At 46.6% G+C, this 26,304-nt stretch overlaps 1 protein-coding gene and 1 long non-coding RNA gene across 2 annotated transcripts in view; one reads left to right on the top strand and one right to left on the bottom strand.

The window, feature by feature from the left end:
* Positions 1-26,304, top strand: part of LOC310665022 — a 372,424-nt gene that overhangs the window by 231,440 nt on the left and 114,680 nt on the right. The window lies entirely within an intron of this gene.
* Positions 1-26,304, bottom strand: part of LOC310660400 (von Willebrand factor D and EGF domain-containing protein-like) — a 204,295-nt gene that overhangs the window by 140,085 nt on the left and 37,906 nt on the right. The window contains exons 3-6 of the mRNA XM_083405101.1: positions 18,631-18,859; positions 16,318-16,383; positions 15,781-16,013; positions 8,472-8,561 (exon numbers count right to left, since the gene is read on the bottom strand). Of these exons, the coding sequence (XP_083261227.1) occupies positions 8,472-8,561; positions 15,781-16,013; positions 16,318-16,383; positions 18,631-18,859 (618 nt within the window). The remainder of the gene's footprint in view (positions 1-8,471; positions 8,562-15,780; positions 16,014-16,317; positions 16,384-18,630; positions 18,860-26,304) is intronic.

Below are 26,304 nucleotides of genomic sequence, written 5' to 3'. Positions count from 1 at the left end.
AGTACTGGTTACACTACTGGCAGAAGCTCTCTGGGGCTTAAGGTAGGGTTCCCCCACCCCAGTACCTGCTACTTTCGAATGTCCAGTTGGAGATGCTAGGGGTTGAAACAGAAACCTTTTAGATCATCCTTCCCCAACCTGGTGCCTTCCAGATATTTTGGACTCCAACTCCCATTATCCATGGACATGGGCCATGATGCTTGGGGCTGATGGGAGTTGTAGTCCAACAGTACCTTGAGGGCATCACCTTGGAGACAGAAGAACAGCTGTTACAGATACCGAATATATGCTATAATGAGGGATGCGGGTGGCGCTGTGGGTTAAACCACAGAGCCTAGGACTTGCCGATCAGAAGGTTGGTGGTTTGAATCCCCACAACAGTTTGCTCGGTCCCTGCTCCTGCCAACCTAGCAGTTCGAAAGCACGTCAAAGTGCCAGTAGATACAGTGGTGCCCCGCAAGACGAATGCCTCGCAAGATGGAAAACCCGCTAGACGAAAGGGTTTTCCGTTTTCCAATGCGCTTCGCAGGACGAATTTCTCTATGGGCTTGCTTTGCAAGACGAAAATGTCTTGCGATTCTTGCAATTTTTTTTCGCCCCCCCACCCCCTTTTTCTAAGGCACTAAGCTGCTAATAGCCTTTTAGCAGCTAATCCGCTAATTCCTTAGGCCTTTAATAGCCGCTAATAGCCGCTAAACCGCTAATAGCGCTAATCCGCTAATCCGCTAATAGGGTTGCTTCGCAAGACGAAAAAAACGCTAGACGAAGAGACTCGCGGAACGGATTCTTTTTGTCTTGCGAGGCACCACTGTAAATAGATACCGTTCCGGTGGGAAGGTAAACGGCGTTTCCATGCGCTGCTCTGGTTCTCCAGAAGCGGCTTAGTCATGCTGGCCACATGACCCGGAAGCTGTACGCTGGCTCCCTCGGCCAATAAAGCCAGATGAGCGCCGCAACCCCAGTGTGATGGCCTGGGATTCCGATTCGGAGGATGAAACAGAGGAATCCCGGCCTGCACAGGAGTCCCCGCCTCCAGGGCCGGCTGAACTGGGGCCAGGCCTAGATGCTGAAGAGCCTGCACCTGTGGCAGTGCATCAGGAGCTGGCCCCAGGTGAAGCCCTTCTGGCCCCAGAGAGGCTTGACGACTCAGTGGCCACAGGTGAGCCTCCTCCGGGGCCCAGTAACCCTTCGGCCTCTCCTGATCTGCAGAGGTTTAGAGCAGAGAGGCGAAGGGAACTGGTTGCCCCCAGGAGGAGTGCTCGCCTTAAGGCCAGAGGAGGCGGGGCTCCAGGGGGCCGGGACCGCCCCTGGCCTTAGAAGAGGATAAAAGCCCAGTCAGCCCGGCCCCAGGTTGCGGGAGCAACGTCGTTGTTGGCTTCGGACCTTCCTGCGTTCTTGATCCCTGCTCGGCCTCCTGTCCCTGACTATCCGGTACTCCTGTTCCCTGCTCGGCCTCCTGTTCCCGACCATCCGGTGTTCCTGTTCCCTGCACAGCCTCCTGTTCCAGCGTTCCTGTTCACCGCCCGGCACTCTGCCTCGGACCTTGCCCCTCTTCGTGTGGACTTTGCTACACCCAAGGTACCTTACCCCCGGGACCAGCACAGTTTGCTCCCGCCACCTCCCGCACTCCTCCTTCGTCGGGGTGCGTTCGGGAAGAGCCAGAGGCCATGGCTGAACAGGCGGCTGCACTGGTGGCTTTGGCCCAGGAGAACCAGGCCTTGTCTCACACCGTGCAGCAGCTCAGTGACGCGGTTGAGGCACTTCAGCAACGCTTGGAAGCCCTACCGGCTTCTGGGGCCGACGCCCCGGCTCCGGGCAAGTACCCAGTGGCTTTGCCTGAGAAATTTGATGGAGCCCCGGCCAGCTTTCCCATGTTCCTGGCCCAGGCCAAACTGTATATTCAGGGGCGAGCCCGGAACTTTCCTGACGACCGTACCAAGGTGCACTTTTTGATTAGCTTGTTAAAGGACCAGGCGGCCAAGTGGGCGTTGCCGTTACTCAGGCAAGACTCCCCCTTGCTGGCAGACTATACGGGGTTTTGCAATCGTTTGGAGGCAGCGTTCGGCAACCCCCAGAAAGAGAGTCAAGCCAACCGGGCGATTCGGCATTTGAAACAGGGCAAGTCCACGGTGGCCACATATACCACGGAGTTCCGGCTGTTGGCACAGGACTTGACCTGGAATGACTCGGCACTGCGAGACCAGTATCTCGAAGGGCTTTCGGACGAGGTACTGGACCAGTTGGCCACAATGGAACGCCCCACCACGCTGGACACTCTCATTCAACGGAGTCTACAAATAGGCGACCGGTTGGAGGATCGTCGTCAGGCCCGGGGTCGCCGACACTTCCAGTTCACGGCACCAGCTTTTTCCGGCAGCCCCACGGTCACAACTGATTTAACGGAGGAGCCTATGCAGCTCGGGGCAGTGCGGCCACGCCTTTCCCCCGCAGAGAAGGCGCGGCGTCGGGATGGAAATCTCTGTCTTTACTGTGGCGGAAGTGGACACTTCGCTCGGTCCTGCCCTGAGAAACGCCAGCCGCAGGGAAACCGCCAACCCCAGTAGCTGATGGCCCTAGCTACCGGGGGTCCCAAACCGTACAGAATGGGCCCGCACCAATGGACTTGCAACATCTTATGGTTTCGGTACGTTTATACCCTCCAGGTGGGCCCTGGATCCTCACCCATGCTTTGGTAGATTCAGGGGCAACCCGCTCCTATATGGACGCTGCTTTTGCCGCCCATCATCAGGTGCCACTTCGGAACAAGCCAGTACCGGTCCAGGTGGAAGCGATTGACGGACGACTTCTGCGTTCAGGTGCCGTTACTCAGGAGACCCAGCCTCTGGTCCTGTGTCTCCAGCAGCACCGGGAGTTGCGAACTTTGGACATTGCCTCTATGCCCCGCTTCCCCCTGGTGCTCGGGATGGACTGGCTGGAGGCCCACAACGTTCAGATTGACTGGGTCAAACGGACCGTGCACTTCCCAGACCCATGTTCCCATGCTCAATCCGGAACGCTGGCGGCCGCGCCCTCAGAGGAGGCAGCACCCACGCTCCCAGCCGTGTACCAGGACTACCAGGACGTGTTCGAGGAACGGGGGGCAGACCAGCTGCCGCCGCATCGGCCTTTTGACTGCGGCATAGACCTCCAACCCGGAGCGCCTTTACCAGTGAGTCGCTTATATTCCCTAACAGAGCCAGAGCGCGAGGCTTTGCAGGACTTCTTGCGCAAGAACCTGGAGCGTGGGTTCATTAGGCCTTCCACCTCGCCCACCGCGGCGCCGGTGCTTTTTGTTAAGAAGAAATGTGGGGAACTCCGCCCTTGCCATGATTACCGAGCCCTGAACAAAATTACCGTCCCAGACCGGTACCCCTTGCCCCTTATCTCGGAGCTGCTGGAGCGGGTGCAAGGGGCACAGGTGTTCACCAAGCTGGACCTCCGGGGGGCCTACAACTTGATTCGGATCCGAGCCGGGGATGAGTGGAAGACAGCGTTTGGGACCCGGTACGGGCAGTTCGAATATTTGGTTATGCCTTTCGGTTTGTGCAACGCGCCTGCTGTGTTTCAACGCTACATCAACCACGTGTTTCAGGACCTGTTAGACAAGTACGTGGTGGTGTATTTGGATGACATACTGATTTACTCCCGTGACCCGGCTCGCCATGAGGGACATGTCCGGACCGTGCTGCAGCGCTTGCGTGAGCACCGTTTGTACGCAAAACTCAGCAAGTGCGAGTTCCATCAGCGGACTGTGGACTTCCTTGGTCACCGGCTCTCTCCAGATGGGGTGCAAATGGACCCGGGGAAGGTGACAGCGGTTCAAGAATGGGCGGCACCCCGGAACCGCAAGGACCTACAGCGTTTCCTGGGGTTCGCCAATTACTACCGGACCTTCATCGCTGATTATGCTCATCGCACCACCCCGTTGACCCGGCTACTGCGCCCAAAGACGCCGTTTTCCTGGGACAAGGAGGCAGAGGAGGCGTTTCAGGGGTTGAAGGCCTGTTTCCAGAGGGCACCAATCTTACAACATCCTGACCCCTCTCGACCCTTTGTGGTGGAGACCGACGCTTCCAGTACGGCTCTCGGTGCCGTCTTGTCTCAACAGATTGGTCCTGAAGCGCCACTCTTACCCTGTGCCTTCTATTCCCGCCAGCTCCTACCAGCGGAGCGTAACTATACTGTGTGGGAGCGGGAACTACTGGCCATCAAGGTAGCCTTTGAGGTCTGGCGCCACCATCTTGAGGGGGCACGACATCCGGTGGAGGTGAGAACCGACCACCGGAACCTGGAGTACCTCCAGACCACCCGCAAGCTGAACCAAAGACAGATCCGGTGGGCGTTGTTCTTTTCCCGGTTCCAGTTCCGGATCCGCTACATCCCTAGCTCTCAGAATCAGAAGGCGGATGCCCTGTCCCGGAAACCTGACGACAACGCAGACACGGTACAGAAAGCAGAACCCACCACGATCCTACCTCCGGCTGCATTCCTGGCCACCCAGGAGGCGCAGCCACTGCAGGTCCGGGTGCGGGAACAGCAGCGGGTCGACGCTTGGGCCCAGGAACGACTCCGGGAGCTGGCTGAAGGGTCCAGCCCACAGTATCCGGGGCTGGTCCTGCATCAGGGCCTTCTGATGCACCACGGTCGTTTGTACATCCCGCCAGGGCCACTACGGCTGGAGGTTCTCCGGATGGCCCATGATGCCCCAGCAGCGGGGCACTTTGGACGGTATCGGACCACCCATCTGGTCAGTCGAGAGTTTTGGTGGCCCCGCCTGAAGGCTGACGTGGCTCGCTACGTCGCTGGTTGTGATGTCTGCCGGCGCGCCAAGGGACCTACCGGGCGACCCCCCGGCCTACTTCAGCCATTGCCAGTTCCACCGCACCCTTGGCACACGGTTTCGTTGGACTTTGTAGTGGACTTACCCTCGTCTCGTGGCTGTACCTGCCTTCTGGTTTTCTCCGACCATTTCACCAAGATGGTGCACTGCGCTCCCTGTCCATCTGTACCCACAGCCAAGGAAACTGCTCAGCTGTACCTTCAGCATGTCTTCCGCCTGCATGGCCTACCTGAGCGCGTGGTGTCCGACCGGGGCGTTCAGTTCACATCCCGGTTCTGGCAAGCACTACACCAGACCCTCGGGACGGAGGTCTGCCTCTCGTCAGCCTACCACCCACAGACCGATGGCCAGACGGAACGGGCGAACGCGGTGCTGGAGCAGTACCTCCGGTGTTACTGCAGCTACCAGCAGGATGACTGGGTCGACCACCTGGCATTGGCGGAGTTCGCCTACAATAACGCGGTGAATGCGTCCACCCAGCAGACCCCGTTCCAGGCCAGTTATGGTTATCATCCACGGCTGTTTCCAGAGGTGCTGCCGACATCCGCAGTCCCGGCGGTGACAGAGTGGCTTCAAGAGCTCCAGTCCCAGCAACAGCTTTTGGTGGAGCAACTGCACCAGGCCAAGGAAGCGTACAAGGCCCAGGCCGACCGCCACCGCCAGGTGGGGCCGGAACTTCGCGTCGGTGACCTGGTTTGGCTCTCCACTCGCCACCTCCACCCCTCTCGACCTTCGCGGAAGTTGGACGCCCGCTTCACCGGCCCGTTCCCTATCGTAGACCAAGTCTCTCCTGTGGCATTTCGTCTCCGGTTACCCGCAACCCTGAAGGTTCACCCGGTCTTCCACAGGTCCCTTTTGAGTCCGGTGGCCCCACCCGACGAGTTCCACCCGAACCGTCCCCGGCCGCAGCCAGTGTTGGTTCGGGGAGAGCCTGAGTACGAGGTGGAACGCATCCTGGACTCCCGATACCGCAGGGGAAAGCTGCAGTATCTCATTGACTGGAAGGGGTACGGACCGGAGGACCGTTCCTGGGAACCAGCGGCCAACGTCCACGCACCTGCCTGCCTCCGAGAGTTCCATGCGACGTACCCCGGCAAGCCGGGTCCGGACCCTCGGTTGAGGGGGGGGCCTGGGAGGGGGGATGGTGTGATGGCCTGGGATTCCGATTCGGAGGATGAAACAGAGGAATCCCGGCCTGCACAGGAGTCCCCGCCTCCAGGGCCGGCTGAACTGGGGCCAGGCCTAGATGCTGAAGAGCCTGCACCTGTGGCAGTGCATCAGGAGCTGGCCCCAGGTGAAGCCCTTCTGGCCCCAGAGAGGCTTGACGACTCAGTGGCCACAGGTGAGCCTCCTCCGGGGCCCAGTAACCCTTCGGCCTCTCCTGATCTGCAGAGGTTTAGAGCAGAGAGGCGAAGGGAACTGGTTGCCCCCAGGAGGAGTGCTCGCCTTAAGGCCAGAGGAGGCGGGGCTCCAGGGGGCCGGGACCGCCCCTGGCCTTAGAAGAGGATAAAAGCCCAGTCAGCCCGGCCCCAGGTTGCGGGAGCAACGTCGTTGTTGGCTTCGGACCTTCCTGCGTTCTTGATCCCTGCTCGGCCTCCTGTCCCTGACTATCCGGTACTCCTGTTCCCTGCTCGGCCTCCTGTTCCCGACCATCCGGTGTTCCTGTTCCCTGCACAGCCTCCTGTTCCAGCGTTCCTGTTCACCGCCCGGCACTCTGCCTCGGACCTTGCCCCTCTTCGTGTGGACTTTGCTACACCCAAGGTACCTTACCCCCGGGACCAGCACACCCAGAGTCGGCCACGACTGGACCTAATGGTCAGGGGGTCCCTTTACCTTTGTTATATGCTGTAATACAGAGTCACTCCTCACTTCTTAACAGTTTCCTCATTTTGTTCCAAATGAAAAACAGTACATAACTGGTTTACATTATCATGACATCACTATCATTTTCACAGTGAAATGGCTCTGGTGGCTTTCCTGTTAGAGAATACAAGATGCAGAGTTTACGCTTGCTACCCATTCCCTTCCCTGATGGTTACATATAAACAAGTGCCATGCAATAGTTACTTATGCATCTGAAGATAAAGATGGACAACCCATAACTGGAAATGATTGTGCCGCATACAACACCCCACTCAAAAAAAAAAAAAAAAAAAGAGGTTTCTGCAGAGCCCATCACATCTTACCATTCTGTCTAACCCTAAGTGAAATGACAGAATGATAATGGAGGGGAAACAGATAGATTCTGTCTTCTCCCAGGTTTGCTGCCAAAGCAAAATAATAATAATTTTTAACAATGCAGTGAAAAAGAAGACACAGTCCCTGTATTCTAGTTTCTGGAGCAAGGGCAGATTTTGTCTTGTTTTGGTTTCTTTTGGCCCAGGGGATTCCTTCCCTCTCAGAGAACCATCTGAGGACTGCAAGCCAGCGGTGGGTGGAGACAGATACGAAAGTGGTCAGAGTATTGAGTGTGACTTTAACCTTTGTTCAACAAATAGGCTACATTCCAGCCACACGAAGTTATAGGTTTCTACACACATCTCTCTCCACCCACCCTCCAGGCAAGCAAGAGGCATTAGCACAGTTCAAGGAGTTATGCCAGACAAACAAAAACACTTGAGGGGAGCACAGAATGGGGCCTGGAGAGAATTGTAGCCTGTGGAAGGGACATGGGCTAGGGAGATATTGAGAGCCAGGTATCTACTTCTCACCTCTCACCCTGCTCTGGAGTCTGTATCTCTGGGGTTTCTGCAGTCTATGGTGTCATATGAGTTTTCGAAAGAGAGAGATGCCACGTTACCCAAAGATGGGAATTGTGCTGTTAGGTCTCCCATCAAAGGCATTAGGTATGAATCAAAGTGAAGTCTGCCCCATAAATAATGTATTGTCCCATAAATAATAATGGCAGACTTAGCATGCAGGTCCTTGTTTTTATAGGCTCAGCTTTTGAAAACTAATCTGTACTACAGCCTCCTTAATGGAATGCCTTTTTTTTTTTTTTGGCCAGTTATTTATATTGCATTCCAGAAAAAGCTAACAAATGGGGAAAGAAAGGCTCTTTTCTGAAATATCTGCTACTGAATGGCCAGCCAAGGTCAGAAAATGTTTTAGTCTGCTAAAATTCTCCATTAACATAATGGGGGGCTGCCCCCAGAGTTTTGTGAATGGGAGAGCGCAGCATTCAAAGGATGCAGATGCTAAATGCCAGTCTTTGCAAAAGCTGTCCATTTAAAGACGTCCCAACTTTTATTTCACATTGTGTGAGAGACAAACGCAAGTGCTCAGGCATTATGACCAAATCACTCTGAATTTGCAGAACTGTGCCTATCTACTTAAGGTTGCATATAATCACCTCTCGGAAGGTGAATGAACATGAAACACTTTCACAATACATTTCTCGGCACCTAGATGCTGTAGCTGTTAGTGCCTTTAGAAAGTCTGATAGAATGATTGATAGAATGGCAGGCAATTTCTGGAGACATTTTCTCCTTGGGCACCTAAGAAGTACATTGTTTATAATCACCAAAGCCAATTTTACAGTGTGTTGTCTTGCGGAGCAAGGTGGTTAATACAGAAATCTCCATTGAGGATATGCTAGAGAAGTTTGTTAAATGAGGTCTTTTGCTGTTACCTTAATCCCAGCATAGAATCCATCGCTTTCTTCAGGGAAAGACTGTTGATCAGGAGAGTCCCACCTAAAAGCTGTGACAGTGCAAAAGACCTGCAATAAATAAATTGTCCATTTTACAACTTTTTTTCTTTTCTTTTTAAATTAAGAGTTTATGAAGAGTGATTGAAGGTGTTGTAAAGGTTTGGCTGAGATATTCTACCCTATGAAGACTGATTTTGCTGTTTTGCCTTTCCCTTTGCTGGCTGCAAAGCCAATGCATTCGCCAAGCGGGGAACCCATGGGGGGCATCCATCCTCCCATATCTTGAAATGGAAAATTCCATGTACTTACAGATATCCATAGGTGCCTTCTGTAGCAATTAAAAGCTGATATCCCTCACTCTGGGTAGGCAAGTATAGAGGGCTTGGATCAGGTAGTTTTGACGTTCAGAAATAATGCTAGCTGGAAACTAGGGCATCTGGTTATTAATCAGTACAGTGGTACCTCAGGTTAAGAACTTAATTCATTCTGGAAGTCCGTTCTTAACCTGAAACTGTTCTTAACCTGAAGCACCACTTCAGCTAATGGGGCCTCTCGCTGCCACTACGCGATTTCTGTTCTCATCCTGAAGCAATATTCTTAACCTGAGGTACTATTTCTGGGTTAGTGGAGTCTGTAACCTGAAGCGTCTGTAACCCGAGGTACCACTGTAGAACATTAAAGCTGATTTGTGGTGATTGTGTAGTGATTTCTGCAGCTGTATTTGTTCTACACCACAATTTTCAGGCTTAAATACATTAAAAAATAATAATAATAATTAATGGCAGACATGCCTCTCAAAACACCCAGGGGCAATTTGTACCTTTCTGAAATGGTTAATCAGGCATTCATGTTCCAGGGACACACATGCAAGCCTTGCCTTCAACATCCATCGGCACTCAAGCTGCTCTTTAGATCTTTGCATGGATTTCTGAAGGTTGTATTGTATTGTATTGTATTGTATTGTATTGTATTGTATTGTATTGTATTGTAGTGCAGTGCATTGTATTTAAAGTATGTTTGATTGAATGTGCTTAGAAACTGTCCCCACTACTAGAAACCTTGACAAGCCAGAGTTTTCACTTGTGAGGAAGCTTCTACGCAAGTTCAGCTGAAAATGTTTTCAAAACCCTTTAGAGACCTTTTGTGCTAATCACATGGTCTGAAGACCAGGCGACATGGCCAGGGACATGGGAGGCAGGGATTGTGCATGTTCCCTTGTCTCTATTCTAAACTGTTAACTTGTTCAAACAGGGCTTTGATGACACACATATCTGTCCTTCAAAGGTTGCATGCTTACTGTGAGAAGCACAACTGTAACCCTCAGGCTACACATCAGTGCATGCACCTACCTTCGTAGCTGGCTTTAAGAGGGTGTGTGCAAGAGTTTAGTGATGCATAGCAGAGTGTTGTCCACGTCCTGAAGAGAGGTGGTCCTCTATACAGCCATAGTTTCAGTTGCCACTTTACTTTCCAAAATGTAATGTGCCTGAAATTCTGTTTCTATATTATGGTTTTAAAAAGGGTGGCCAGGATGGGGGGAGGTCATTGCAAAGTGGCCACCAGGTTTTTGTGGTGGCTATGTTTTATTTTATTTGGTTTTATCAAAGCAGATATCAGGAAAATTTATCAGGAAAATAAAGATGATTGGCATAACTGTCATGTTAAGGACACCATCGTGCAGGGCTCAGCTTGGGTGGGATCACACAAGAGTCACCAGTGAGATAAGCCCTGGCATTTAAAGAAAGGTTGTGTCCCAAAGACAGTGCATTGGGTGTGGGTCAATGAATTGGAGATTGTGGCAAGACGCAAAAGAACTGTTGAGCTAGTTCTACATGCTTAACTTCTCTTTAGAATATGTTTCTTGGACAGCATCCCTTGACAGCAGATGACAAAAGACTGAGAAAATGAGGGGCTTGTGAAATCATTTTGTGGTATGATATGAAGCCTGCTGCTCAAAGAAGAATGCAAAATAAAAAACCTCATAGAGGGAAGATCAGCTGTTGAGTTCAGCTAACGTAGCTTTTGGGTCACAGCCTAATTTACCAGGAAAGAGGGAGGCCTGTGCATTTGTCTTGTACTATCCAAATTCTATCCAACAACCCAAGTATAGTTCCCATACAGAAACTCACTGCCTGCTTTCTTAGGCTGTGTTCATGGGACAAGACTTTGCACTAGTTTAGGTTAAAATAAATCCTTTCTAAAAAGACAGAGATACCTTTTATATCATATGTTGAGCTTCGGTTTTGAGAAACCATTTCCTCGCTTTTACCCAATGTACAAACACTGTCCAAAGGACAGCAAGGTCTATTATTCAGAAAGCACAAGAGTTCTGGCCAATTATGTTTGTTCATACAGTAGCGATACAATTGTTATCTCCCCTGAGGCAACACACCATCTACTATCTTAATGGGGTTCTTTCACTCTAGTAAGCTTTTTTCTCTTCCCCTTTTCCAAGGCTAAACCAGCAAGTACTGTACCTTGAACAAAAATATGTATCATGTGAAGTGGTCTTTATACCAGAACTTTTCATTTTTGTAAAAAAAAAAAGAAAAAAAAAAGGATAGAATGCGCAAAAAAATGATGAGTGTTGAGCATGCCAGGCACTCCTGTCTTCCACTGCCTCCCGTAGTTTGGTCAGACTTTCATATTATAGTTTTCTGGGAGACCTGGAAGAGATTTGTAAATTCCACATGGTTCCCTTTAAAACATTGGATATGAATCACATATGTAGGGTACATGCATTGCATGAAGAAAGTCCCAGGTCCCTGGCTTCTCCAGCCACGGGAATCTTTAGTAAAAGACGAAAGATTTATATGATCTGAAGAGAAACCAGAGTATAGGGATGAGACAGACTCCTGCCTTGAAAATCACTGCCAGTCAGTGTAAACAATACTGACCTGGGTGGTTCGTTCATCTGACTCAATATTAAGACGCTTTCAAGGGGAAATCTGAAAAATCTAGTCTCACCTGTGTTGCACTGTGTGTGATTCTGAATGCAATCCAGGAGAATCAAGAAGGGAAGTACAATATTTGCATTGGAAAAGTACTGCACATTCCGTACCCATTATACTATGTGCAAAGCTCCTTGCTTTTTGAGGATGAATTCTTCTTCTTCTACAACTCAGGTGTGAACTTCTCACAATCAGATATGCGCATTGGTCACTGATCTACAGACTTGACAGTTTGTCACATAATTATTAAGATAGCTTTCCTTAGGAGTTTCTTGCCTCCAGCTGAATATTGGCTTCTACTCTGTAACTCCGCTATCAGAGACTTTCCCTCTCCTTTTATCATCTTATCATTTCAAGGGACGGGGGAGGAGAATGAAAAAGGTACCCTGCAGGCAGTATGAATGCAACATTGACTGACTACTCTGTGGTTGGGTACCCCCCCCCCCAAGCTTTTCAGTAAAATAAAAACCTACTGTCAGTGTTTTTAAAACACTTGCAATATATAAAAAAGAGACTGGCATATTCAGCCTAAACGCAGTAATGAGATCCAGGAACATGAGCAGGCATAATAACAGCAGATAGAGTTTTGCAAATGCAAGTGGGGAAGAGGATGACCTTGCTGATGACCAGTTTTGATGTGCTTCAGATGGAGCTTATGCCCATTTAAATTTATTTGTGCCCAATTATCTGGGGCCAATTTTCAAACTTTTCCAGCTTCTGAGAGATATTTCATTGTGTATCTCCAGGTGAACCCTGGTGAAGCCTCGTTATACTGGTTGAATTCAGTCTGAGTCTCTAAACAAAAGGACCTGACCCACACTCCTCAGACTAACATGCAAATCGCAACTTGGCTTTCCTTCCAGGTTTTGTGCTTCTCTGAATGTTGCGACACAGTTCTTGGAAGTTTCAATGTATCAAAATGTGCATTTAAAACTGATATGCATATTAGAGGAGCAAATATACATTAATATACCTGTTTTAAGTTTGTTTGTTTTTTTAAAAAAGAACTACAGATTAATATGCAAATGAAACTGAATTATGTATAAAAATATGTAAAAGTGGGTGGAGAACAAAAACCCATCCACCCTTCATGCAATGCTATGCATTCTGGATTCCTAAAGTGAGGCTGTGAATGGCTGAAAATTCAGGCACAGCTTATGAAGAATGCTAGTAAGCACATTCAGTCAGTCGTGACCAGTGGGGTGGTGTAATCAAGGCTGAGTTACTGACCTGGCTTCCAGACACCATGTGTCACTGCCAGTTACAGAGGGGCGGGAAGCCAAGGCAGCAGAGAGCTTGCTGTGGTGCTGGTACAGTGGGGGGAGCATCAGTTTGGCTCTGCAGCCACACCATGCTGAGCTCCTTGCTGCCTCGGCCTTCCCCCTCTTAGAAACAGGAAGTAATACATGGTGTTGGGAAGCCAGGTCAGCAATGCAGACCCACCAATGATACCCTGCTGGCCACTGATGGAGTTTCAGGGTTGTTTCATTGTCTAGTGAGTGTTGATACACCTAGGCCTTGGTGGCAATGGTGCCTTTTGGGCAGGTCTTGATAATTGGGTGAAGGCACAGCATCACATGTACCTGGCTCCCAGGGTCCATGAGCCTTGTATACAAGTGAAGACCTCTGCTTTGCATCATCCTGTATTCAAACAGGAGGCTAACATGTGCTCCATATTGCTTCTTTCCTAAAGCACCATAAAATGCACTGGATTTCTTGGCATTTTCAGCACAATGAGCTTTTCTCTGAGTTATCCACAAAGATTACATTAAAGTCAAAGACATTTGTAATGGAGATTATGCTTAATTCAGATAGGGTTGCTCTGTGTTTTGTTTTTATTCATAATGAAACTGTCAACCAAAGCAAATCCGTGCGTATTGAAATATGGAATCTCAATGCGAAAATTCATTCCAAAACATCAGAAACCTTCCTATTAGCGGTGATTTTTATTTTTTTAAGAATGTATGTAGAGTTATTGTTCTGTTGTGAAAGGCTGTAATTAAAGAAAAAACTTCTCTCCTTTTCCTTTCATGGTGGAAGCTAAGCGGCTCTCTTTCTAATCTTAATGTAGAGATAAATCAGTTTATAAGCTTGTATATGGAGCTGAATTTATTTTATTTTATTGCTGTTGCATTTGCAAACAGTGTAACCTATCAGCAAGATGGCCACTGCCACTGGCAAACTTTTTTTAAAAAAAGTGATTCTGCATAAGCCTTTTAAAAAATGTATGCCATCTCACCGCATGAACTTTCAAATTGCTGTGCAGAGCAAAACCTGGCCAGTTTCTTTGGCACATCCTGCCTCCTTAGCATTACCCATTGCACACACTGTGCCTGCTGTAATTTACAGATGGCTGTACCTCCAGGTATGGAATGACCTCTGTCAATATAATCTAAATTGGGCTTAGGAACTGCTACAATTTCAAATCAGATGGAATGGGCTATGTTGAGTGTTTACGAGGCGGGAGGGAGGGGGAGCAGTGGATTATAGATGTATTTATTAAAGCTGCAGTAGTTTTGCAAACATTTCTCTGCCGACACAGTTTCCAGAATGGCCTGATTGGGACCTAAAGTATGGGAAAATGCTCTTATAAGCATTATGAAGAAATGGCCTTAGCAATTTCATCTAAAGAGATGCTAATAAAAGCTCAAACTCCATTGGACCAGTAAAGCTCAATGACTCTATTAAAAGCTATGATATGAACAACATCTTGAAGGAAATTTTGTATTATGCTTGAACGATATCGCTGAGAGAGTTTGAAATGTGTGGAAAGTAGCGTAGATGGATATCAGTCAACTGGAAGCAGAGCTTTAACATTTTTCCCTCTCCTTTTGACTCACAACCATGCAGCAGCTTTCAGAAAAATAAGTCGATAGGGAGATGAGTGCAGGTTCCTGAAGATTGCATTGCCAAGGGACAGAAGAACGGGCTGATTCTGCCACTAAACCCAACAGATGCCTCACGATCAGAAAATACACATGCAGAGCACTGGATGGGTGTTAAGGTCAGTTTACAACTTTGGAGCATCAAATGAGGTCTCATAAACAAAAGGAACAGCAGGTAGCAATTCCTCAAATGAGGTCTCACATACCACAAATCACACACACCGTGTGTGTGTGTGTGTGTGTGTGTGTTCCTTTTAAAAGAGCAGCCATGGAAGATCAGGATTACTTGTCCTTGCTAGTGCTATTTGATGCCTTGTCTTGTTTTGTCCTAAACTGTTGTTAATTTGCTGCAATCTAGCTCTTTGCCTGGCTTTAGACCACTTCACCAAAGATAGCCTACATGCCACAGGAGCCAACTCCTAGGGGCCAAGGTCCCTTCGCCCCCCCCCCCAATCAAATATTGGAGAGGGCCAAGCCCCCGCCCAATTGATGGGCATTGCCATTCAAATGGTGTGGATGTGTGTGCCACATTATGTGATTAATTATGCAAGTGGGGCTTACCTGCTCACACACATACACCATTTTTCTTTCAAGTTGGCACCCCTGCTATCTGTATCTAAAACATAACAGGATTTTTTGAGTTTTATTCTTCACAACTGTTGTGTCCTCAAAAAGCCTTCAAGGGCCTATCAAATCCCCCACCCCATCAGATGTCAAGAAGATTAGTAACTTTAGAAGACATCTGAAAGCCCTGTATAGGGAAGCTTTTTAAAGGGTTAATGTTTTGTTATGTTTTTACATATGTTGGAAGCTTCCCAGAGCGGCTGGGGCGAGCTGGTCAGATACAAATAATAAATTATTTGTTATTATTAGGTCATTTACTCATTTCAGACCAAGTTGCTCTTTGTCTAGAGTTAAGGGTTTTCCTCTAACCCTGAAATACTTTTCCATTTATGAGAAAATGAGGGAAATCCAGAAGAAGAGTTATGATGCTGCTAAGATGAGAAAATGCCAGGTTTGGACACATGGATTGGTTTGTGAAAGTAAGGCTAGTGCTGTAAGTCCTTTGATCAGACTGACCAAACCTGTTTGTCATTACAGCAGTGCCATGACATGATACAGATATCCTTAATCAGTGACATTTTTAGGCGTAAGTTGTAAAAGAAGCAATGCTATGATATGTTACAACAACAAAAGTTCTGATAAATAAATTGGATACCATAAGTGAGCTTCATCTAATGCACTGGAATGCTCAGGGTTCTAAACTTGATAAATAGCATTTAATAACATTATATTAAAATGTACTCCCACTTGGGGACTGTCTTTTACATTCAGGCCAAATTCAGATTCAAGAGAACAGTTAATAAGAGCTAAAAACAAACCAACAAACAAATAAATGCAGAGAGATTCAGCTCCTCTGAACGCTTGACCTTGTTTTCAAGAAAGCATTACCGTATCTCCCAATCTGAAATTAACTCCATCCATCTCCACATAGGAGAATGTCTGCAGCGTTGTGTCATGATGAAGCTGTTCTTTCACTCTGGATTTGGAAAGGCGTGACCAGACCACCGCATAACCTATAGACGGATCTGAAGTTGGAGTGCTGAAAGTGCATTTGAGGTAGACGTGGCCTCCCAAAAGCTCAGGGGTGACAAGTGGTTGTAAAGGTGGGAGTTGAGATGCCCCTGTGTACAAAGAAAAACAGAGTGGGGGCATGATGCACTTGAGTGGGGTTTAGCCAAGAAATCATTATAATTGAGATAGTACTAGAAAATATAGACTGGTTTCACCAGCAGTAGCTGGTGTAGTAGGGCAAAGCTGTCCTTCCAAAAGTGGTGTTGCTGCAGCTCAGCTGAATAGGTGTGGGGTGGGGCAAGCTGCAACTGCACTATGAAAGCACAGATGTGAATGTGGAACATTTTTCGTGGCCTTTTGGATCCCAGCTATTCTGTTCCAATAAATAACAACACATATACACTAATAAATTACCTTGAAAGTTGATGTCTGCTCCAGTTCCTCTGGGACCAAAATAGTTAAATTGTGGTTCTTTAACAGCTAAAGAAATAAAAGGAGATTAGTATGGCCCCGTGAAGTGATAAAACTAATGTTTAGAGGTGTGTTGGTTCTTAATTGGACTCATTGGTCTGAAAAACTTCCAAAGTTCTCATTCATTCCAAATACAAAATTTATAGTAGCATGTCTATTGTAAAAGGCATATGTGAATTTAAATGTTCTGCTTCTGTTGCAATAATCAAAGAACTGGACATCTTGAAACGATTGTCCTTAGTTTTGTATATATTTCAGGGAAACCCAGGCATTCCTAAGTATGTGTGCCATTTACAATGAATGTGCCAAATACATCCATACTCAGGTGCAAACAGTAAAATGCAGAGAGCACTCTTGTCTTCTGCTGTTGAACCCAGCCAGATGGGCAGGGTATAAATAATAAAATTGTTGTTGTTGTTGTTGGAAGTGTGCATAGTATGAAATGCACAATCCAGCCAAGGTCAACCACTGTAAAGTCACACTGATTTCAATAGGAGAATTTAAGAATGTTTATTTTAATTATTACATTTATATCCCACTTCCCGCCCCCCACCCTAGATGCTCAAAGTGGCATGACTAATTCTGCCCTCTGCATTTTATCCTCAGGGCAACTATGTAATGTTGGTCAGGTTGGGAAACTATAACTGTCCCAAAGTCACCCAAGCTTCATGGTAGAATGGGGATTTGAACCATAGTTTCCCAGGTCTTAGTTCAATACACTAACTTGCTAACTACTACACCAGACAAGCTCTCATTTGGCAAGTGAATATACTTACCTTTCATTGACATAAAGGAAAAATTATTGTAATTATTTCATATAGTGCTGCCTATCTGCATGATGCTGTACAAAGTACCAGAGGAAAACTCCCTGCATTTAGTAGCTTATAATATATGAGGATGTGGAATTCAACTTTGCACTAAGGCAATTGTTTCATCAGGGCAAGCATTTCATCTGGCCAAAAGGAATAATCTCCCTCTATCCTCCACTGTTCTGGGGGTTCTCTCAACTCTCAGCCACTACCACAATTGAGCCAATCTTAGGGAGGGGCATGAGGGGAAGGAGGGGAAACAAGTAGAAGTTCTTGCACAGGGCTACCACTGATGTGACACATTAGTTCAACCCAATCCTAAAAGCTGAACCTGGGGAAACAACAGAAGAAGGGAAAGGAAGTAAAGGTGGGAGTAAACATTGATAAAATCTGGAATTATTTCAGTTGCACATACTTAGGCTGAGTTTTAGTAGGGAATGAGAAATAGGAGGTTGTGCAACTACCTTCATTTTAAAAAGGAAGGTTTTGAGGAGAGTTATGGATAAAAAGTTGAATTAGCATCACACAGGTGTTCAGGGAAGCAGTTCCAAGCATACAGGACAGTCTTTTGAGAAACAGAAGTCCAATCACAAATTAATATTTCAGTGTTCCTTTCCATTCAAACTAAGACATGGCGGAATGACAGAAAAGTTCACCTAAATAGCTATGGTTAGTGACTTGCAGAAGGTATGGAAACAGGATTTTGAAAAGCTGATAGCTCTAGTCTTCTTTGTGTTGAATCCATGAGATCCAATTTGTACAATAAGATTCAGGTCCCAAAGGCAAATACAGAAGAATAATGATCTGTGCCTTTGTGAGTCTCTTAAGGGAGAATCATTTCTAGCAATCTATATGCACTTGAAGACTCTGAGTTCAGAAGGTGTAACAGAGTGAGGAATTGCTATCTGCCATTCCTTTTGTTTTTGAAATATAGAGGCTAGAACTCTTCTGGTGGTTTGGCAATTATTTTTGACAAAAGTAATTATAAAGAAAAAAGTCAACAAAAAGCTGTTTTCTAATTCCCTCCTTTGCATCCTTTCAAGGGCTTTCAAATCATCATTTTATCTCTCATAGATCATTTCAGTATTAGATGCCACTCTGTGATGTAAACAAACAGTAATAAACATGCTCAACCAGTTAGCTTTGCTTTTTAAACCAAATGTGGACGCAAAAGGCTGCAATAAAGGTTACGTAGGAAGTGTAACCAAGCTAAGCATACCTTGGTAACATGCTGTAGATTAAATTCTGCCAAAGTAATAACAGCTATTCCTCAGAAACACCCTGGGCTGTTGCTGATTGATTAGCTACATTGTCTGCATCTTACTGGGAGCAATGCTTGACTTGCAAGGTCACTGGGATGTGCAGAGCAATAACGCAACCTTTGAGCACGTAGGAAGAGAGGTGCATATACAATCTGGGTGACAAATATGGACTGTACGAAACCCACCTTCTGCGCAGTAGCCCATGCACCCCTGAGTTGGTTGCAAGAGATAAACAAAGAACTCTCCACAATGCCTGACCGATATGGGTATCCGGAACAGACAACAGTCTTTGATGCTTCCGAAAAAGAACTGCCAGGTAGCACAGGCGGTGAGCTGCTTTCTCTCACCAGGCTGCGGGAGGGAGTCAGGCTCAAGCGACAACCAGACTGGAGCTTGTGTCCCACATTTGTTCATCTGTGGAAATATATAAACCAAATCAATCAAATGGCTGCATTTCTGCTTGGCTTTTTTCCTTGAATATAATTCTTTCCCCTGGAGCGGGGGGTGCAACAGTGATGTTATCAGCTATATTTTGTCCTCTGCTGAGGTGAAGGGCAGGGTATAAATAGGCTTAATAAATAACATAATAAATACATCAGTGCAGGACTTAGGGACAGGTGTCTAGGGGTCCTCACAGCAGAAGGAGCAGGAGAGCCCCTAAATACAGCAGGAATGTTTTGAAGTAAGTGGGGTAACACCTAAAAACCTTTCCCTATACAACCAACAAGTCTTGAGTCTTAAATGGCCAGCTCCACCCACCTCATGAGGTGTTGTGAACTGGCAGGACAGAAGAGGAGAGGAGGGGGAGAAGGAAGAGGAGGGAAAGGAGTATATGTGAGACTGTGACACACTGGTGCAAGCTGGGGGTGGGGAAGGAAAAGTTGGTGTAGGAAGTACTCACAGGGTGACTGAGAATGGCAAGGGGATGGGGGGGGGAGGTCAGCGCACAGAAACCAGAACAGCTGGACCCTTCACCAGAGCCAGGGAGACCCCTGTCTCCACAAACACAGTGGGTTCTGAGGCATAGGAAACAGCAGGAGGGGTGCTCCAGGAGGCTGAGGCAGGCAAAGGCCCACAGCCCGGCTTCCTAGCTGGCCAGGTGGGGCTTATTAGCTCTGGGAGGAGGTGTGTGGTTCCTCAGCTGGAGTAGGCTTGGAACAGGTGAGGGTCACATGCCTCATCAAGCCCAGATGCTGCAATCAGAATGCAAGCTATAAAAGGGCAGCAGAGCTGAGGGCTGTGGCTGCAGTTGCTCATACTGATTTCAGCTTGGATGAGCCAGGATCCCTGCAGGACTTTGGACATGCCAATTGATCCTGGACTGAGAACTTGGCAAACTCACTTGCTGCCAGGTAGGCCAGGGGTTCAGCTTCTGTGGACTATAAACGCTAGTAAACCTTCTCAAGGTTGGCTACACAATCAATGTTTAGCCCTGAGACTCAGCCCTGTGCAGAATAGGGGAGGGGGGCAGATGCACATTCTCCAGGATTGTGGGTGGGGTGGCTAAGCTGCTCAGGGCCCCCGCCAGGGACTGGCTGCTGTTTGGTTTAAGTTTATAACTTTGTTCTAACAAGACTCTTGCTCAGAGCCTCAAACAAGCTCTGCATGGCCCTACTGAGACCATCCCAGAAGTGGGGTGGGTTCTTGAAGTTCTAAGGAATATGGAAGTCACTCCTAACGTAGCCTGCCCTCATACTGGAACAGGCAGGGCTTTAGGGTGGCCAGGAGTTATAAGGAATGTTGTCCAATCTTCTTCAACCACCTGGTGGTATTTTGTATATGTGTGCACAGTAGCAGTTTGGCTGTGAGAACCATGTGAGGGAAACTGGCTGGTCTGATCTTTCTGGTGAAAAGTAATCAGGTGCCTTGTGCTACTGAGGACTAAAGAGTGTGGAAGAACTTGAAGGAAATGTTAAAGGGACTGAAGGCCCAATGGGCATTGGTATGTGCCTCATCTTTTTAACAATTCTTGTTCCATGTGGCAGCACTGACTGCCCTTGTGGAGGGTGGGGGTAGTTGCATGTTGGAGATCTGATGGCAGCCTCTAGGGCTGACAGCTCATGCACTGCTTTAGAATTGGTGGATCTCACCTTCAAAGGGTGTGTGTGTGTGTGTGTGTGTGTGTGTGTGTGTGTTGTACTCAGTTGGATTCACCAATCTAAAACATATTGGCTTCAGAAGGGGCAGGTTTGTTTGTTGTTTGTCTACTTTTCTGTGGTGTGACTTTGCTCCGCAGTGGCTTTCCAGGAATTTTTCAGGATCTGGGTTTTTTTGTGATCAGGAGGGTCCCTATGACCTGGGATTGCCTCCTGCCAACTTTGCTTTGAGTCTGGCCATGTTTTGCAGCCTGTACAAGTCTTTGTGTTACACTTGGGAGACAATGATTTGGAGGTTGTTGACAAGTAAGGAGCCTTATCTTTCTGGCCTGTATGGACTTTGTGGTCATTTGGCAAGTGGCTTGGGGTGGTCAACTTTTGGTTGGGTATGTTACTCTGAATGGTACGGAGAGGCTGCCCTAAGGGTTTAATCAGGGTGGTCTGCAAGGTAAATGGGGAACTGCAGCCTCTTTATTCCTGAGTCTGTTCACAAAACTCAAGAGGCCAGTGCTGCAGCAAAAATATTTCAAGACACTGACAGCCACACTGATGGAAGCGTGACATTAATCTGCTATGATTGTATTCTTGCCCTTTTGTGTATTTCTAATGAACCTCTGTGGTGCAGGTCACGTTATTCATATTTGCGGTCCTCAACACTGTAGCCATTGGAAGAATATTAATTGCCTTGTATCATTATTATTTGTCACTGGGTTGTTGTTGTTTTTAAAAAGTGGCAGTTTACAGATGAGACCATCCTAGACATGCTTATATCTGGAATAAGAGATATAACATATTTTCTGCTTCAGAGCTTCAAAGGAATGCATTTTCGTTTGAATTCTGCACATTTGTTTGAGCAAACCATAAAGTAAACAAGAATTTCAAGTGTCTGGAGAAAGTGGGAAGATCTAAAAACTAAACAGTTTTTCCTCCCATCTGGGAAGCTGTTTGGTTTCTCATTGACACTGAGAGAGCTTTAGTAGCTGAGGTATAAGCAGAAGCTTACTATGGAACAACTAAAACAAAATTCAGCAAGTGGAATTGAGGCATAAGTGTGTTTTAAAAGTCCCATTAAAAGCCTTCCAGTAGTAATTGTAAGCTTTTTTTGTTAAGATTCCTTAAAAGAAAACATTTTTATGTACATAAAATGTGAAGAAATGAGCTCAGAGATTGCATGGTGACACGCCTGCCTGCATAGGCATCAGGACTAGGGGGCTCTGGGTGCCAGTGCACCCTTAAAAAATGTGGGTGCTTAGCACCCACAACACGGGGCTCAGAAGTTGTGTTGGAGCACTGATGCAAACTTCCAGACCATGTCAAAGACCTCCAAACATGACTTTTGGTAGAAAGAAAGGGAGGGAGCTGGGACTCCCATGTGAGCAATGGAACCAGACATGCCTGAAAGGAGGGAAGGCTGTCCAGCTTGCCCATCTCATTCATCCTTATCTTCCTCATTGTCTTCCTCCAAATTCTGCCATTCCAGGTCTAAGCCCTGATGTTGTAGGTTCATGACAGGCCCTGGGGAACATTTTGGGACAATACTGGCCTGTCCCATAAGAGTGAGCACCACTTGAGCCAGTAAGGAACCAGACTGCTGGTATTTGAAATCAAAAAGGCGTGAGAGCAGCTTTTAAGGTGATTGCTGGTGGGGAAAGTGGGCAGGAGCTTGGAGCCTCCAGTTCAGGACAAATAAGCCTGAAGGGATGAGGGCAAAAATGTTTGATTGTGCAAATGGGAGAGGGTAGAACCTGGCAATGTAAAGGTGAGGGGACACGATAGAAGTGCAAAGGAGCCCAAGAGCCAAGAGGGGAAACCACATGGGACAGAGACATTTAGAGAGACACCAGGAAATGTGTATTAACAATGGTCTCACTCTGTCTATAATGGGGAGGGAACCCTTTTCAGCCCAAGGATGACTTTCCTTTCTGGCCAACCTTCCAAAGGCTGCGTGTCAGTGGCGAGTGCAAAAAGAGATCAATGAATGCAATCTTTACTTTTTGTACAGTAGGCTAGTTTCTACACCCCCCCACACCCCCTCAGTTTCCCATCTAGACAAGCACAAGGCATTATCAGACTTCAGGGACACATTCCAGCCAGACCAAAGCCCTCAGGCCAGTGAGACTTAGGGAAAGAGGGATGGCCTGAAGAGGCTTCTGAGGGCCAGAAAGAGAGGACCCCCCCGGGCCTGAGGCTCACCATCCCAGCAGTCAAAGAGGACATGGAATCTGGCAAGCTATAAATCCTAAAAGGGGAGTGTTCCTTCACATATTCCTTCACATATATGGGTAGCAATACCAGGCCCCAACAGCAATTAAGTGCCAGGAACATGCTATCTCAGCCTCAACAAAAATACTCTGTGCGATCCTGAAATCAGGAATGAATTCAATGAGACATCTCAGGGAGGAAATGTTCTAACAATGGGTGGATGGTTTTAATTATCCTCATTTGGACTGGTAGTCACAGCTGGTCATGGAACAGAGGGCAGGTGACCCTGGCTTGGCCAAGGGACTGGTGAGAGATGTGTCATTGAACTGACTGGGGATAGTGACTGCATTGGTTTCTCATTCTGCATATATGTAAGCAAACAATTGCCAAGCAAGTCCAATGCACTCACATTTGATGTCGAAAGAGAAAACTTCCCAACAATGGGACGATTGGTAGACAGGAGGTTGAGAAGGAAAGAGGGGGAGGGTCAGGCCTCCCCAGGATCTTGGCAAGTTGTTTAAAATCACAAGCTCAGTTAGAATAGCTCAGCTTATCGTATTTATTCAAATTTCCGTAGATGCTGCCATGCTGGTTGTTTTAATGTACTTGATTTTAATGAATTTTATATTGGGGTGAGCTGCCTTGAAATGTTTAATGAAGGGTGGCATAATAAATAAAAGCCTGAAAGGCACTTGTAAGAACTGCACAATGAATAAAGGAAGAAATCATTATCACAAATTGGAACACTTATAAGCTTATACCGCCAAAATATACACCTTCAAATAGGTCCAAGGAGACTTGGCTTATTTCGTGCTTTAAAAAAATAAATAAAAATTGGCTGTCATTACTTTTTAAAAAAGAGTTTAACAGTTACCCTTTGCAAAGAGGTGAGCACTTTCAAATTGTGCACTATTCTGCCTCAATTTTGGAGCTACGTGAAATAGTGTCGTGCTAAAATGAGACTGGTAAATCTGAGCATTATGTTAGGTTTGGGGGGGGTGGAGAGAGACTTTAAAAGAGTGGGGAAGTCCCCCCCCCCCCCCACTTTGGTGCAGCCCTGCTGGATTCCTTAAGCTGCAGCAGTAGCAGAAGCTCTTTTGTAGCACACACAAAAAATGGATCGTGTATGACAGCAGGGTGAGAGTGGAGGTCACAGTATAAGTTATGCTGGCTTTATTGTAGTTCTGTCAGCTGAATTTTACCTGGCAGCCCCAAGGCTAAAAGACACAGGGGAAACTGAAAGCCTGCCTGGGCTTTGAGAATAAAATGGTGGGAATGATAAATTAATATCTAGCATTTGCCAAAGCATATTTAATTTGTTTGTTATTGCCTTGTTTGAAAGGCTATTATTATTTTATTTTATTATTTTCTCTGATGGGAAAAGATTACTTGGGTTTTTTTATTGAATTCATAAGATTCATAGGAAGTTATCACAGGACGGATTTAGGCCATAAAGCACAAATCCTTGCCCAGAGCTATGATTCTTCATGCCTCAGCCCTCTTCTCCTCTTTTTCCTTGTCCTTTCTCAGTGCTCGGCAGATTAAATGGCAGGCATCTAGCCACTGTGTGCCATAAGCAAAGCACACCGCACCGATTTCTGCTTCTAACTCAAGGCTTCTGCTTATGACTGATATCCAGGTACTAAAGAGGAAGTTAAGCAAAGTACCCACTGTATTCAAATACTGAGTTAAAGGCAAGCATGACAAACCTTGTAGGGAAATTAAAGAAATAAGTGTACCTCTATCAATAGAAAATTGGAAGGTGGAACGTGCATGCCTGCACACATTTGTATCCACATATATATTTTCACCCTTTGTTGGCATTCCCACTGAATTCCAATGGGCTAGGGCGGTGGTACTTGATTTCCGAATGAATAAATGCACATGTGCATGTGTTAGAATCAATCTAGAATTAAAGTTGCAATGTTAGAAGAGAGAAAAATAAAATATGCAGGAAGTACACTGGTACCTCGGGTTAAGTACTTAATTCGTTCTGGAGGTCCGTACTTAACCTGAAACTGTTCTTAACCTGAAGCACCACTTTAGCTAATGGGGCCTCCTGCTGCTGCTGCTGCGCCGCCGGAGCATGATTTCTGTTCTCATCCTGAAGCAAAATTCTTAACCTGAAGCACTATTTCTGGGTTAGCGGAGTGTGTAACCTGAAGCGCATGTAACCCGAGGTACCACTGTATAAACATGGGGAGTCTGGGATACAGAAGCATGTTCAAGAATATCCCATATTTTTTGCAGTATTGGGAACGTATTTTCAGTCATTGTTCTGTACACCTTGACAGAATGGATTTTTGTTGTTGTTAACTCGGTCATCAGTTGCCCTGTAAAAGTGCTTCTATAGGCACAATCAGTGACGTTGAATGTGATATTTTGGACAAATAAACACTCCTTCATAATGGTGTCTTAAATATAAAGCAAGTAAAGTTTTATACATAGGTAGTTTTAATGCATGTGCTTAGGAGAGTGATACAGGCAAAGAGGCACTTAGTATAATAGAATTATATATTTATAAAGTTGGAAGGGACTGTGAGAGTCATCTAGTCCAACCCCCTGAAATGCAGGAATCGTTTGCCCAGTGTGGGACTCAAACCCACAACCCTGAGATTCTCTTACTGTACCAATTGAGCTATCCCACTGCTTCTATTGAACTCGGTGGGGAGTGAGCATTCAGATTTTTCACAATGAAATAAGGAGTCTTCAGTTTGCTTAACTTCAGCTAGATTGTGGCCAAGATTTTTGTTATGTGCATGCCTGATCAAGAAGCAGGAAGCGGTTGTATGTCTACGCTATTGGCAGCCAAGGACATAATTCGGGCATATTGATACCTCATTGATTTTTCAGTGAGGTATTTAAATACGCACTTGAGTCTCTCCTACTGAAATTAATGGGAATGAAAAGTGTTCAGGTTTGTTGGATGCTGTTCAAAACATCCTCTTGGTGTGGAACACTGAAACATCTGGAGTTTGGGGTGGGAAGCGAAGATATGTTGACACTGTTCAGTAGCACAGGATGGAGATCTCTTGCAGACTCCTTGCTGCTCATCTTTTGATAAAACCCTCCACCCAAAAAACCTCAATACGTTATCTGCTCTTCAGTTAGGAAGAGTGATATGATCAAGCACCCTTCTCCAAAGCAGGCTCAGAGAAGATAATATGCAATTTCAGAGGAAAGTAGTTTTTGGCATTAATGCAATCAGATGCTGATCTCTACCTGGCACCTACTGAGCCCTCCTTGAAGGGGTTCAGCTTCAAAGTGGGAATCTGAATGCTCACTTCCTACCATATTTTGTCACTTTTCATTAAAGCATACTGTACTGACATTTCTTAATTAATCCATGCAGCGCCACTGCAAGATAGGTATGTATGTCTTAAATATTATTCATTCCTGGCTAAGCAGCCACTAATCCATCAAATTATTCAACTTAGAATCGACGCATAAAAAAGTGGACGAGCTGCCCATTTCAAGTAAATGGAAAACACACTGGAATTACTGCTGCACCCTGGGATGTCTTATTCCACTTATTCGGGATTTAGATATTCAAAGTGATTT

Source organism: Podarcis tiliguerta (assembly GCF_965153285.1).
Source record: "Podarcis tiliguerta genome assembly, chromosome: 1".
In the NCBI taxonomy this organism is placed as follows: domain Eukaryota; kingdom Metazoa; phylum Chordata; class Lepidosauria; order Squamata; family Lacertidae; genus Podarcis; species Podarcis tiliguerta.
Note: the sequence above shows the minus strand (reverse complement) of the source record. Positions and strands in the feature narration are given on the sequence as shown.